The sequence below is a fragment of the Prionailurus viverrinus genome, chromosome B3 (assembly GCF_022837055.1).
Source record: "Prionailurus viverrinus isolate Anna chromosome B3, UM_Priviv_1.0, whole genome shotgun sequence".
NCBI lineage: Eukaryota > Metazoa > Chordata > Mammalia > Carnivora > Felidae > Prionailurus > Prionailurus viverrinus.
Window position 1 is genome coordinate 82375209 of NC_062566.1, and position 16471 is coordinate 82391679.

General features: G+C 37.2%; 1 protein-coding gene across 9 annotated transcripts in view; it reads left to right on the forward strand.

Annotated features, from left to right (window-relative positions):
- Nucleotides 1-16471, forward strand: part of TTC6 (tetratricopeptide repeat domain 6) — a 220081-nt gene that overhangs the window by 78766 nt on the left and 124844 nt on the right. For all 9 annotated transcript variants that reach the window (XR_007153077.1, XR_007153078.1, XM_047863339.1 and 6 more), the window contains 3 exons: nucleotides 341-409; nucleotides 6060-6263; nucleotides 12699-12832. Coding sequence is in view for 7 of the 9 variants with exons in the window: in XM_047863339.1 (XP_047719295.1) it covers nucleotides 341-409; nucleotides 6060-6263; nucleotides 12699-12832 (407 nt within the window). In the remaining 2 variants the exon portion in view is untranslated. The remainder of the gene's footprint in view (nucleotides 1-340; nucleotides 410-6059; nucleotides 6264-12698; nucleotides 12833-16471) is intronic.

Sequence of the window (16471 nt, forward strand, 5' to 3'; positions counted from 1 at the left end):
TTGCTTTTGATTAGGTTAAATTTTTGTTTTGATTTTATCTTTCTTGTGCAGCCATTTAATAGCCGTGTTTTACAGTACCTCTACCTTTACTCAATTGTCTTATTAAATCTGATGATATACCTACAGATGCCAATAATTTAAAAAGCCGAGAAGTCAGAATAATAGACAAAATATTTTTATTGTGTCTTTTGTTTTATATTTCTCATTTACTGCATAGTATTGATTAGCTTGTATTTATTCCCCACTGATTAAATGAGTAGAATTTTGCTGCATTGAATAATATAGCTCAATGATTTTAAGAACTGTCATTATTTAAATTGTTTTCTTTTTCTTCTTCAAGGATACATCTTTAATGGGGAAAGAGTACGGTCACAAGCCATCTCAAGTGCCAGCGGAGCAAGGATTACAGGTAAGTTTTGAGGAACCTCAAATGGTAAAGTCTTTAATAAGAATCCTCCCTGCCAATATTGAAGTAGTAGCCTGTCTCTTGTTGCTAGAATGCTTATCTAAATAAAGAATTTATTTTAGAGGTGTGTTTAACTGTAAAAATACCTAATCCAATATCACTTTGAGAGTCTTGGCTGTTTTCGGTCACTGTTGCCGCCTATCATAGACCTTTGGAGATAAGGCCCAAAACTCTTTTCAGAAGGGAAAGATTTTAACAATTCCTCTGGTCTAGGCATTTAGATCTAGAAAGTAGTTGGAGAGTTAATTAAAGGTTATTAGCTTCTAAGAAAGCATCATTTTATTTTTTCTATTATTGATGGGGGAAAAATTTTGTGGAGAAATATGGACCATTGATGACAGAGGTTTGTTTCAGAAATAAAGTTTCCTTTCCATCCATCATTGGCAAAATATTTACAGGATTCAAAGCAATCTGGAACATATTCCCTATGAATGGGACGCAGCTCCATATGTATAGAAATCCGTATTTACATAATACAAATGATGGCACGATGGTCATTTCCTTTATAAAGAATTTGTAAAATATTGTTAAATTGCAAGCTCTATAGTTCCTGAAAATGTGAATCCACATACATAAAACTTCGCACTTCATTTTTATGATAATATGTCATGGTTAGAAAATATATGGAATCTTTTCACAAAAGCCATGGACCCAGTGATATTACTTTCCACAACTGGTTAAACTGCTAGAGTTTGAAATGCTTCTGGGTTGAGACCATGTCTTTTTCTGCTTTGTATTCTCATCTCCTACCTCAGGGCCCAGGATGTGTGGCACTAATATGTGGCTAAATCAATTTTGAAGCTTTCCCACATATGCTTTGGGCTTAAGACTGACATCTATGGTAGTTGCCTCTAGGGATCACCATTTACAGGTAGATATTGAAACCTCTGATGTCTAAACTTCTAATAGATATAGTAAATTCAAAATAAAAAATTAGTTAGGTGCAGAAAAATAGAAGTTCTTCATTAATAAATGAAGTGACTTAATACCATTTATTATGTTCATGTAAAGTATAGGAAAAGATACCATTTTCAGGAACCTATGAAAAAGGCCAATTATCAGGTGCCTAGCTTAGACATTATCTTGACTATTTAAAATAAAGATTTAAACAAAAATATTGATTTCCTTGTAATTTTGTGGGAACCATTCTCTCAGCTTTGACATTTATAAGCAATCACTGGACCTCTTCTGGCCACTGGCTTTTTAATAGGTAAAGTACCTTTTTTTTAAGTTTATTTATTTTGAAAGAGATAGAACGAGAGCAAGAGGAGCAGAGAGAGAGAGAGAGAGAGAGAGAGAGAGAGAGAGAGAGAATCCCAAGCAGGTTCCATACTCAGCATGAACCTGATACAGAGCTTGAACTCACATAGTGTGAGATCATGACCTGAGCCAAAATCAAGAGTCAGATATTCAACCAACTGAGCTACCCAGGTACCCTGACATAAAGTAAGTACCTTTTAATTTGATACCTGGTCATGGTAAAAAGACTCCTCTGTGGTATCTTTCTAGGTACATTTTTTGGGGTGCCTACTCTGCTAGAAAGCAGAACTCTACCTGTCTATCCTACTTGTCCTTTGGAGTTCTAGAAGATTCCTCAGCTGAGATTTGTCTGGGGGAGCATAGAGCAACATGCTCTTATTTGAAGAGGGTCTGTTCTTTCTAAGTTGTGCCCGGCATCCTCAGAGTATGTAGCTTCACTTGTGAACATCTCAGTGCCACAGGCCAAAGGTCTCTCAGTTCTTTGATACAACTTATTTTCTTTAAGTACCCACCATTTTAAATATAATAGTTTTTGAATCATCATGGAGAATGTTTTCCTCACATAATTATAAAAAAATCAAGGAACTTATTTATTTATTCCTTTTCTACAATGTGATAGATATTGTTGTAGACATGGTTAATACAAAGATAGAAAAGACAGTTCTTGACCTTGAAGAACTCATTGTATGGAGTAGACCAATAGATAAAGAGACAAAGTACAATACCGTTCAATGAATATTCTAAATAGAGACTAAATACATAGCAGAGGAAGAAACTGATATCATTTTCTTTTATTTATTCATTCACTCATTTACAAATAATTGCTGATGATATACAGTGCACTAAGTACTTCAGACATAAAAGATAGGTAAGACACAATTTCCTTTTTAAAACAAATTTTTTTTAATGTTTATTTATTTTTGAGACAGAGAGAGAGAGACAGAGTGTGAGCGAGGGAGGGGCAGAGAGAAAGGGAGACACAGAATCTGAAGCAGGCTCCAGGCTCGGAGCTGTCAGCACAGAGCCTGACGCGGGGCTTGAACCCACGAACTATGAGATCAAAAACCTGAGCTGAAGTCGGACACTCAACTGACTGAGCCACCCAGATGCCCCAGACACAATTTCCTTTTTAAGAAATCCTCAAATTTTAAGGTTTTAAAAAAATGTTTATTTATTTTTGAGAGGTGGGGGGTGGGGGAGTGGGGAGACAGAGAGAGAGAGAGGGAGACACAGAATCTGAAGCAGGCTCCAGACTCTGAGCTGTCAGCACAGAGCCCGACATGAGGCTCAAACCCATGAACCATGAGATCATGACCTGAGCCGAAGTTGGATGCTCAACTGATTGAGCCACCCAGGGGCCCCAGACTTTAAAGTTTTAATGTACTTAAACTTTCTGTTCTCAGGATGCCTTTAAACTCTTAGAAAATATTTTAAGGACCCAAAGGAGTTTTTGTTTATGTGGATTATTTCGATCAATATATACCATAATTGAAATTAAAACTGAGAAAAATATAAAATATTTATTCATTAATTTAAAATAATAACGCAATTATTATGTTCAATTGCATATGAACACAAAACATATTAAGAAAAAAATTGTATCCAAAAAATAATTTAGCAAGAATGGTAGCATTGTTTTACTTTTTTTTTTTTTTTTGCAAATCTCTGTAATACCTGATTTAATAGAAAGCTAGAGTCTCATATCTGTTTCTACATTCAATCTGTTGTGTATGTTCTTTTGGTTGAAGTATATTCAGTAGGTCTTGTCTCATACAGATTGAAACGGGAGTAATATTTTAATAGCCTTTTAACATAATTATGGGTACTATTCTCTATTAATACATCCAAACTGTACAAGTGGTAGTTTCTTAAAGATGAGTTGCAATGGGGAACCTGAAACAAGATAAATTAACTTACTGTATATCCTTACATTAAAATCCATTGATCTGCCTTGCTCTTTGAATGGCTCTTTACCCCTGTACACTTTTGTAATCTCATGTGTTAATCATTTGAAAAGTACTGGTTTGGGGTGCCTGGGTGGCTCAGTTGGTTGACTTTGGCTCAGGTCATGATCTCAGGGTTCGTGGGTTCAAGCCCCACGTGGCGCTCTGTGCTGACAGCTCAGAGCCTGGAGCCTGCTTCAGATTCTGTTGTCCCCCTCTCTCTCTGCCCCTCCCCTGCTCATGCTCTGTCTCTCTCTCTCCTTCAAAAATAAATAAACATTAAAAAAATTTAAAAAAAGAAAAGTATTGGTTCATTGTTCTACCTACTACTGCCTTTTCCATCATCACTGCAAATGTCAACACAGTGAAAAAAGCAAATAAGGCTTAGTATTATTTTGAAAATAGTTTTAACACTGCAGATCATCTGAAAGGGGCTCAAAGATTGCCAGGAGTCTGTGGAACACACTTTGAGAAGTGCTAGTCTGTTGGGTATAGGGGAAGGAGGGTAAGAGAGTACAGGTTGGAATCAGGTTGTCTAGGTTCAAACAGAGCACTGCTACTTACTGTCAGTGTGACCTTGGGCAGGTTACTTAATTCGGTAAGTCTCCATTTCTTCATCCACAAAATGGGGTTACAAACAGTTCCTACTTCATGGAGTTGTGGTGGAAGATTAAATGAGATAATGCTTCTATATGTTGATGATTACAACTGTGATAATGATTACCTAGACAATTATAATACAGTATGATACATGCTGAAATAGATGCAGAGCACAGAGTGATAGGACCAGTAAACATTTTGTGGAGAAATAAGGCTGGGATGAGTACTAAAGAGGGTCATTTGCCTCTCCTCAAACTTTTCTTCCTCATTTTCTATTTTGGAGGGTGGTACCTTCATCTGTTTAGTCCTCCAAACCAGAATGCTGGGAGTGTGTGTTGAGGCCAGTAGAAGAGAAATTCAAAAGAGAGTGATAAACAGTGCCAAATCTGTGGTGCATGAAACGAATGAGTTTGTCATAAGTAGACAGCATAGGGCCTATGGCACCTGTCCCTCAAGGGTATCTATTCTGCCATTTTATGAAAAAGATTTTGTTAACCTCTTTTTTTATCAGTGAGGAAAATGAGACTAAAAAGTGTTAATTAACTTGACCAAAATCATACATCTGTTAATTGACAGATACAGGATTTGAATAATGTCCCATCTAGTTATAATAAATTACGGTAATGTCCAGTAAGCAGTTTTATAAAAATACGAGCTCCAGATTAAAGTTTAATTTTATAAATGGAAATTTCTTGGTTTAGCCATCCCTTTTGGCGTAATAAAGACATTTATGTAGTATTTGGTACTGTTTGCCAGCTTTACCTCTTATTTTACTTATTAGCAAATGAATATATCAAGAAAAAAGTGATACAATTGCATTTTCAAGTCATTCTCTAGAATTCAGATTTTTAGGTAAGTCAGACTAGTTTTATCATCTGTTAATTTGAGACAGTGAAGTTTTAACTGTCAGTACTCCATAATCCCAAATAATCTTGGTTTAAAATTGGTTAATATCCAAATATGGCTATAAAGATATTTTCCATAAGACTTGGTGAGATACAGATTAAGTCAGTGAGACTTTTTTTTTTTAATGTTTATTTCTTTCTTTTGGGAGAGTGAGAGAGAGAGAGAGAGAGACCATGAGTGGGAGTGGGGCAGAGAGAGAGGGAGAGAGAATCCCAAGAAATCTCTACACACAGCATGGAGCCTGATGCGGGGCTTGATCTCATGACTATGAGATCATGACCTGAGCTGAAATCAAGAGTCAGATGCTTAACCAACTGAGCCACTCAGGCGCCTCACTGAGACATTTTTAAGGAAGACAAAATAGTTTTAAGAGTGATATTTTGTGAGAATTTTTCATTAGGGCTTGGGATAGAGTTGGGATGTCTGGGTGGTCTTCTTGAGACTTCTGGATCAGCTCTTCTTTGAGGACCTGAGATCAGTCTTCTGGAGGAGCATCTGGCTAGTAGGAGCCACATTTCTTAGGACCAGAGAACCTCGGATTGGGCAGAGGTCAGTTGTTTCTGTGGGCCTTGATTCTGTATGCGTGTGGGGTGAAGTCAGGGTAAGACTGAAGTCTTATGATTTCCTTAGAGTTGGTGCATAATAACCTGGGGGTAGTTGTATTTTCTGAGACAAGAGCCAGAAGAAATAATTTGGTAGCCTTTACATTTTTAACTCAATTTGAGTTTCTATTTCAAAATCTTCACAGGAAACTTACTATCTTTGTTTAATTTCAATCATGTATTTTTATAATCATTTTATGGTTAGAAAGAAACATTGTGTGACCTAAAACTTTGGAAGGACCATTAAGAAGATCTTAAACATACATTTATGTTTTCCTACAGAATGTGCTTGAGGAACTTCCTGAAACTTTATCAAGTATTTTCCAGCTTGAACAAGAGGATGTATTGGAGTGGGGAGTCTCAGAAACAGAAAGCATAGTATTTAAATCTCAGGAAACTCTGGAAGTTCAACCAGCAGATGAATCAAGTAAACTTTTGAAAGATGAACAGCCCATAGGTGATTCCAAAGCAGCCAAATCTTTAAAGGTAAAACATTATTTGTGTTGGAAACAGTTATGATTGTTGAGGATGTGCAAATGTGAAGAAATGGCCTGGGTAAGGGCCAAGGCATGGAGGTAGGTTCCCCCTGAAAAAAGGGCTTTCTAATATGCAAATTGTGTTTTGCAGACTTTTAGTCTCAAACCTAATTACAACTCTGGAGAGAGAAGACACATATTTAAGGAGTGAAGGAACCTCAGGGCTTTCAGAAATTGACCAAGAGTCCTCCCATTACCATCTTGAGGGAGTCAGGAACTGTAGCCCAGGGACCAGGACTGGGTGAACTTTGTATATTTTACATCTTTGCCCTGTTTATAGGTTTATCCTAACCCTGAGTCTTTTCCTATTGTGAGAATGCTTTCCAAATTCATTTTATCTATGTGTAATTTAATAATTTTTACCATGTTTGTGTATTGCCTTACTACTATTTGCTTATTACTTTTCTTTAATCTGAGTTACTTTTTGACTTAAATGAATTTATTTAAAATGGTACATTTTTTTTAATGTTTAGTTATCCTGAGAGAGAGAGCGGGTGGGGGAGGGGAAGAGAGAGACAGGGAAAGAGAGACCCCAAGCAGGCTCTGTGCTGCCAGCACAGAGCCTGATGCTGGGCTCAAACCCATGAACTGTGAGATCATGACCTGAGCCGAAATCAAGAGTCGGATGCTTAATTGACTGAGACACCCAGGGACCCCAAAAATGGGTACATTATTATTAGGATTAAAGAAGCCACTTTTTTTTTCTGAACCACAAAATACGGTCTTGATTATTACCATGGATAGCTCTCTGACTTACTCAAATGGATACTACTTCTTGGGTAATAACCTTCCCTCTCCTTTTGGGTCCCCTCTCCCCACTGAAGACCATGTTCCTGCTCTGTTTTCCCCAGTTCAACTGGCCATTCTTCAACCTGTGCCACAAATCCCAACTCTGAAACCTTGGATTTATCTGTGATCTTCCCTTCCCTTGCTTTCACCCATAATCAGTCTCCAAGGCTTAGATACCTCCTAACATTATTATTTTTTTAAGATTTTATTTTTAAGTAATCTCTACACCCAATTTGGGACTCAGACTCATGGCCCCAAGATCAAGAGTTGCATGTTCTATCAGATGAGCCAGCCAGACACCCTGCCTCCTAACATTGCTTGTAATTTTTTTCCTTGTCTTTTCCAGTTGCCCTCAACCTAGTCTGGGTCCTGGCGACCTTATGTTTGGATTAGTGCAGTTTCCTCCTGTTGTTGTTTTTTTCCTTCATTTCTCAAGCCCTACTTTCTTAAGTTCATCTTCCTGGCATATTGACCTTTTGGGAATAATGGGTAATAAGGAAGGTGCACAAATAATAGTTGACCAGAGAAAATCCACCATTGCTATGGAGAAAGGACTTATCCTATGATGAGCTACAGACTTCATCAGAAGTCATGCTATCTTTCTAAAGCTTACACTTGGGGTATGAAATGAATTCTGCCAAGGCTAAGTGAACCCACTCATTGCTAACTCCTCCAGGTGAATCCTGTGTTTCAGGCTGACACCTTCTAGGTGTGGAGATCTTAGATACTCTTTTCCTTTCTCTTTTCCCTTTCCTTTCCTTTCCTTTCCTTTCCTTTCCTTTCCTTTCCTTTCCTTTCCTTTTCTTTTCTTTTCTTTTCCTGACAGTATCTTTAAAGACTATGGCATCTTAATGAAAAAGTGTTAGGCTGTTGGGCACAGGTAGTGTTTTCATCTATACTTCTACCTGAACATTGGGACTTTGGAAGTAAAATGTGGGCATGAGAGGCAAATGATTAGCTACTAAATGTGTTAAAAAATGACATGGACTTTCTGGATAGCAATTTAACCACCATGGCCTGGAAGCAATTCAAATCCCTTATTAGAAAAGTTTCACATTAATTCTTTTGGATTGTTGTGACTGCTGTTAAATATTATTGAGAAATTATGGAAATGTATTTATTTTTGGTCAAAAGAGGCAGTCCTTCCCTAAGTTAATTAAATTTATTGAGTATTTACCACATGCTAAACACTTTGCTAAATGTTTTACATATGTTATCTTATGTTTTCCTAATAACTGATTTCTTAACAAGACTGTATTTGAAAAAACTGAGTCATAAAGAAGATAAGTAACTTGTCCAAGTATAAATATCATGTTAGGTCATGAAGGCAGGGCTTGGACTGAGATGGTCTAATTCTGGAACCTTTACTCTTTACCCCTTGGCAACACTGTTTTTCGTAACAACAATAAACAGGTGTCTGGTTAAGTACAAAAACAGACTCTCACTTGCAAAAATGACTAGGGATGGAGTGTCCTCATTAAACGGAGAAATGGTTGGACAAGAAAGACTTGGAGAATGGATTAAGAGAGCTCTAAACTGGAACCAGAAGTGTTTCTTTTTTTTTTTTTTTAATTTTTTTTTAAACGTTTTTATTTATTTTTGAGACAGAGAGAGATAGAGCATGAACAGGGGAGGGGCAGAGAGAGGGAGACACAGGATTGGAAGCAGGCTCCAGGCTCTGAGCCATCAGCCCAGAGCCCGACACGGGGCTCGAACTCATGGACCGCGAGATCGTGACCTGAGCCAAAGTCGGACGCCCAACCGACTGAGTCACCCAGGCACCCCCCAGAAGTGTTTCAAGAAGAGGAAGAGAGGACCAAAAAAGACCTTTATGGATTATTGTTTTTGGAATAGTGTGGGACATATTAAAAATGCCATAGAAAATGGCACTGGAAGTATTCCTGTGACTCATCCCACCAAGTATCTTGTATTTATTTGCATTAACATTTCAAGATCAGTTGTAATCTATGAACTTTACTCTGCACATTCGAGGTCATAAAATTAGTCTCTAGCATCTCTAGCACAGGAATGAGGAACAATATACTCCAGCAAGCCAGGCCAGATTTGGGGACAAGAAGACCTCTTTTGACATAGCAAATAGAACTACCCAAAAGGTGTGATAAAAGAGCACTGCTCAGAAAAATGCCAGAAGGTCTCATTCAGGAAAAGAAAACAAAAAACAAAAAACAGAATTTGATCAGTCTTTACCTTGTTGGCCACTTATATTCTTAGAAGCTCATTAGTATAATAAAGGTTATTAGGACTCTGCTCTAAGTCATGACCAACATGACTTAGATAAATTAAATAAAAAAGACAAATTAGATAATGGTGACTATGAAGAAATGACTGACACAAGGGCTTGTGAGAGGATTGTTGAGCATTTTAGGAAGGAAAAGGGTAAAAAGTCTGTACAAAATGTAGATACCACATGTCCTGAGATTCTAAATGGAAGAAAGTTTAAGAGATGTGGGATGCTCTAAATCCCTCCAGTTCTCAGAAAACAGTTATGAGTGATCTATTCCATTCAGAGTTTTAAAAATACACAAAAGATGAAAGAAGAAATACACATCCATAGATAAACATAAAAGTGGCATGTGGCTGTAACAATTATATCAAAAACCCTAAGATTCAGAATGTGTTTAGGCCTGTGAATCATGCTAAGAATAAAAAAAAAAGTATTTTTTTTCATATTAGTTTAAGAGCAAAGAGAGAAAAAAGGAAGGATAGCCCTGTCATTATGGATGAATAATGTGATGACAACATGTGACAGAGCTACCTTAATTTAATTTTGGGAAAAGGCTGAAGTTTTAAATAAACAGAAATATGACATAGAGAAAAGGAAGCTGATAAACTTGTACTTTGCTTCTCTTAAATATGACAAGGAGAATAATCTTTAGTTTAGAACGAAAAGAAAAAGAAATGATAAAAGAAACTTGAAGCCCAAGATTGGTTAAAGATTTTCAGAGTTAACTTCGATATCTGAGCCTGTCAGCTCAGATATATAGGTTGAAGCCTGTTGCACCCCTGTCAGCAGCAGCTTTGAGGAGGTGCTGTAGTTAGTAGGAGAGGACCTAGAAGCCTGGAGACTGGCAGCTGAAAATCTGAGTTTTATTTTTTTAAGGATAAGGGTTATGGTTTCTGTATGTATGCACTGATCTTGGATAAAACTCTGGAATGATTAAATGATTCATTAAAAGAATTTTAACAACCTTGTAAGAGCCCCTGTATACTGCTTATAAGAGGAAACAGCCATCACTTGGAGCCAGCATGAGTTTCCTAAGGACAAGCTACAGAAGACCAACCTTATTTCTTTTTCTAGAATTACTAGACTGAACATCAGAAAAGTGTTAGACCTGGAGTTCAATGCAAGGCTATCATGGTGAAGAGCTTGGCCTACAGGAATGCTCAATCAACATTAGTTATTATTATTAGCCTTTGGATTATAGCAATCCATTTATGTAAGCTTCCAAATGACAGTTTTGTAGACAAGAGTGCAATCAGGTGAACTACTAGATGGATTTGTAATTAGTTATGCAAAGGATGCACAGCTCGTCATAAGAGTCCCTAGTGGACTGCAATAGGGCTGGGTCTAATTCAACATATTTCCTAGTAATTTGGATGAGAATATGGAAGATTTACTGATTGGATTTTTAGATAACATCCCAATGAGATTGGTAAGATTTGGTTGGCCAGACCTCAGATGAAATTTAATTGGGATAAATGTGTGAATGGTTCTGCCCTTGGGTCCATAGGCTAAGTGCATAGATATGAGGTGACGTGATGTAGAGCAAATGTGAAAAAGACCTCAGAGTTTTAGGCTATCACTTAGGTTTGTGATAGGAAGGTAAGTGCAATCATAGTTTGTGCTGATTGACGAATACCATAAAAGAGGATCATCTTTCTCCTGGTTAATCTGATCACATCACACCTCAAATGTTGTGTTAGGATCTGGGTATCCAATCCCAGGAGCGACACTGACAAATTGGAGACCGTTTGGAAGAGAACATTCAAGATGAAAAAGCACAGTACTTCAGAAACATGTAAGGCAGAATTGAAGGGACTGATGATGTTTATCAGGGAGAAAATGGGTCCAGGAGAGTCAGCTGTATTCAAATATTTGATTGTCAATCAAATGGAAGGAGCTAGATTGTACCTGTGTGCTCCTGAGGTTTGAAATGAGACTGGTGGGTAAAAATTGTTAGGCTGTATAACAAACAAACAAACAAACAAACAAGCAAGCAAACAAACAAAGAAACAAACTGGGAGAGTTTCAGAGAGAGTGGCTGCCTTTGGATATATCCAAGTCCTCTTTTCCTCATCGTGTTCAAGCCAGGATAGATGACCATTAGGTGGAGAAACTTTAGGGAAATTCAAACATTAACTAGGTAGTGAGATGGAATGGTCTGTACTCTGAGCTTTTCTTATTCATCATCACTTCTTTACCTATGAAATTGCAATAGCTCTCTCCTATTTACTGCAGGGAGCCCAAACCCTGGACCTAATTTAGGAGAACCTCTCTTTATTTGGCCTCCTTCTACTTATTCAACCATATCTTTCTGCTTTCCCTAAGGAAGTTCTCTCTGCTTTCTTCCTTAAAGCCAGCTTAAAAACAAACAAACAAACAAACAAAGCAACCAACAGAGAAAAAATATTTTTAGATGAACTTTTATCACGAATTCTGCAAATTTTCTAGGAAATCTAGAAAAACAATACTACTAATACCTATAATGATTAAAAGGCAATTATTTAAGAAACAGAAATGCGTTTGATTTTTCTCAAATAGTAGAAATAGAAAACAATACAATAGTATAATAAGTACAAATTGATAAACATTGCTCAAAACAGTTATTCATTTTGGCTTGTGGTTGCAACCACCAGTCATGCCAAACTTTTAAAGAGACTAAGCGCAAGTTCTATTAAAAATATCAATCAAGGGGCACCTGCCTGGCTCAGTGGAGCGTTCAACTCTTGGTCTCGGGGTTTTAAGTTCAAGCCCCACATTGGGTGTAGAGATTACTTAAAAAAATAAAATCTTAAAGAAAAAATACCAATCAAGAAGAGAAGATTTGGGGCGCCTGGGTGGCGCAGTCAGTTAAGCGTCCGACTTCAGCCAGGTCACGATCTCGCGGTCCATGAGTTCGAGCCCCGCGTCAGGCTCTGGGCTGATGGCTCAGAGCCTGGAGCCTTTTTCCGATTCTGTGTCTCCCTCTCTCTCTGCCCCTCCCCCGTTCATGCTCTGTCTCTCTCTGTCCCAAAAATAAATAAACGTTGAAAAAAAAATTAAAAAAAAAAAAAAGAAGAGAAGATTTATGGAGGAAAAATATCTTGTGTTTCTTCTTTAATAGTTTTAAGGCAATAAATAAAATAGTACAGATAAATATGGTACTAGTATTTTTATTGCTATTGAGATGTATATGTGAAAACCTAGGCAAGGATTTAGAGGAAAATATCAACTTACCTTTAGGGTTTATATTCTGTTATAAAATATATATAAAAATTAGGAGCTTCAATATAAGATAAACCATTAAATATGAGAGAAAGATCTAATTTTCATGTTACAACTTTCCTTAACAGCATACTTTATATTTTCTTGAAGGTGAAATCATCAGAATTTTTGCAAATCAGAGGAAAAGAAGCTAAGCAAACACAAAAAAGTAAATTAGGAATTCCACAACAGAGACAAGGAAGGTGTACAAAACCCCAACAGGATCAAAAACTACCTAAAAAAAAGTAACTTCCTTATGTTTACAATTTTTACTGTCAGTAGCATTGATAACTGAACATGCATTTTTAAAGGAAGAAGAAATATTGAGGAAATTCATATATGAGATCTAAGTTAAACTTTCCCACAGGAAGAGTTGGTATCAGATATTATGGTTAGGATATATATGCTATACTTCACACTTCTTTCTATTAATGCTTTTGACCAATGTACTTAGTTTAATGATATAACAATGATATAACTATAATAAAAATAGCTCTTTTTGAGACAAAGGAAAATTAAATGTTAACATGTCAGATATGATATTTTTGGTCACGGTAATGCATAATTTGTATTAACTGCTTATTATATTGGTTAATTTTGTTATGGCAAAATGAAATAAAATTTAACCCAACATAAAATGTTTATAGGCCAATTTGGTAATTTAGATGACCTTATTTTTCTCTACCATTATATCATGTTTTATTCCCCCCCCCCCCATTTTTAATGGAAATTCTTAATACACAGGGATACAACCACAATTTTGAATAATGTGTAAATGCAAGTTAGATTTATGGGCTTATCTTTTGCCAATCACCTTGCTGAAACTGATTTTTTCCTTATTTTACCACTAGGCTTTTATGGGTTGGTTTATTCTAGACTCTTCTTCATTCAACTCTTTATTAGGGCTCAAAGAAGCTTTAATTATTAGCTTTTGTTGTTGCTTAGGGCATTGAAAGGTGTGCTGGACATGGAAGACAACCTTTTTATGGCCAGCCTAAACTCTGTAAATGGATATTACTCACAATTTAGTAGCTGAGAGTAGACTCATGGGAAAAGAATTCCAAAGTTTATGAAAGAGTCAAATTGGCATTTAAGTGACCCTGTACATGCCATTGCTTATCTGCATTGCTTTAAGCTCATTTAGTTAGCAAGATTATGTATTAAAACAAATAGTGACAGCAGACAACAAGTATTTTACCTTCAATAAATAGTTACTGTCAGATTATCAATGAAGCAGAAAGTTCTTGATTTTTTTCCCTAAAAAACCTTGCATTTAGTGCATTAAGCAAAGTAGTGTGGCCACACACAGAGTCAGAGTCTTTTCTTTTTTATGTCTTAGTGTTTCAAAGAATGACAAATAGTCCTGTTTAAGGAGAGTGTGCTATAAAAACATACAGCCTTTCTTGAACATGCCAAAAATATTTGTAGATCTTTTTGAAATATATAGTACTGTGTTAATTCATTAAAATTGAAATGAGAAATTTCCATTGGAGAGAAATAATAAGATGCAGAGGAATGAAAACCTGATAGTTAAGAAATTTATATAATGAAAGGGAATTTTGGAAAAATGTTTCTGAAAATCCTTTATTCGCTGCTCCTTTTTATTTAGACCTTTTTTTTACATAACTTTTCTCACCCATGACTATCCCCCACATTAAATTGTTTTCTTGGGAATTCATCCATCTCTTGGAACGTGATGTTATTTAGCTCAATAACCTAGGGAGATTCACTTACAAATCTGTTATTAGAGTATGATGGAACATAGGAATTCAGATTGGTTGTGATGCTTTTTAAGGGAAAAAAAAAGTTGGTAATGTAATCTCAAGTACATTCCACTAGCCAGGACCTGTTCCAGACAGAACGATGATGTGGATGAGCTTGACATCAGAGCTCACCTTTTTTCTCCCCTCCTTTTTTTCCCCCAATCCTTTCTCAGGATCCCTGGCTTTCTGGACACCCATGTTCACTTCTCCAGTTAGGTCTCTTTGTCTCAGGCATTTCCAAATGCTTTGGTTTTACCTCTCTTCACCCCCCTGCTCCTGCAGCTTTGTCCTATTCAAACGTGTATGTTTTATGTCCTGTTTTTGTTGAGCCCTATGCTATTTTGGAAATGATATAAACTGTTCTCTATTAGTGATTCAGTAATGTCCATATTGTGCCTAGCAATGGGTTAGGTGCTGTCCAGTTCAAATTAATAACAACAGCAATAAAAATAAAACAAGCATTTCTTGAGAGTTCCACAGGCCAGGACTTCTTATTATCGATTTTACAAAGGCATTAGTTAAGGGTTTTAATTTTTATCTTACAGAAGACCTCCGGGGAGACCAGTGCTATAGCTTGCAAGTGTTAGAACTGAGATACTGATCCAGGCCCAGCCAACCCTAAAGTCTTTCTTCTTCATACTATGTATGCTACCGTCTAGAACACATGGAGCAGTTGATGGACAGATTGGCATCAACCCATTAGACAAAGGGTCAGAAGGGGTGGCACAAGAAGAAGGCAATGTATGAAAAGAGATATTTAAAAAAACCAGTAAATTTTGCAGAGAAGTTTGTCTTGGAGGCCTTGTTCGAAGGATGTGTAAGCACAGACAAAAAGATAGGCAGCATTTGATCCACAACTGAAGGAACTGACAGATATTGTTGGACCTGTGAATTGTCCTGGAGACTGATGTAATAGCTAATATCTGCCATGTGAGAGACACTGTTTTATTTTATTTATTTATTTATTTATTTATTTATTTATTTATTTATTTATTTTGAGAGAGAGACAGAGACAGCATGAGCGGGGGAGGGGCAGAGAGAGACTCTCCAGCAGGCTTTGTGCTGTCAACACAGAGCCCGATGTGGGCCATGCTTGAATTCACGAACGGCCGAGATCATGACCCCAGCCAAAACCAAGAGTGAGAGGCTCAACTGACCGAGCCACCCAGGCGCCCCTGAGAGATACTGTTTTAAATGCATTCAGTCCTTATTATTGAAGTATGGTTGACACAGAATGTTACATTAGTTTCAGGTATATAACATAGTGATTCAACAATTCTATATGTTATACTATGTTTACAAGTATAGCTACCATCTGTCACCACACAACGCTATTTTTGCCCATCCCCCACCCCCTATCCTCTGGTAGCCATCAGTTTGTTCTCAATTCCTTTCTTCCTTAAAGTAACTTTATCCAGGATGTGCTCATGTTATTTCCTATTTGCCAAAATGTAAATAAATTGACTTACGTACGACCTAGTGATTATTTTATTTTTTTAAGTTTATTTATTTATTTTGAGAGAGAGGGAGAGAGAGAGAGAGGCAGTAGGGGAGAGGCAGAGAGAGAGTGGGACAGAAGATCCAAAGCAGGCTCTGTGCTGACAGCAGCAAGCCCTAAGCAGGGCTCAAACTCATGAATCATGAAATCATGACTTGAGCTGAAGTCAGATGCTTAACTGAATGAGCTACCCAGGCACCCCTGACCTAGTAATAATTTTAAACAGGATTTGAACAGAGGCAGTCTGACTCTAACTACTGTGTTAGAAGTAGGGCCACATGCTAAGAGCCTTGAAACTTAGGAAATTAGATGAATGCAGCAAGCAACAGAGAGCCATTGTGCTGGGCAAAGGAGTATTTAGAGACCAATGTGGCAGAATTTTGCAGGAGGAATTGAAGAGAGGAAGAGACAGAGGATGTGGTACTCAATCCAACTGGCAGACCCTTGCTAATGCAGGCTGAGGTGATGAGGACCTTGACAGGAGTGTGTTGGAAGTGAAGAGGGAGAAGCAGCAGCCCTGGGAAGCAGAGAAGCGCAGTCTTTCATAGGATGTGCAGGTGAAGGGAAGAGGACTCAAAGATGGCTCAATCTTTTGTATCTTAAGGATGAGGAATCTAGGTAAG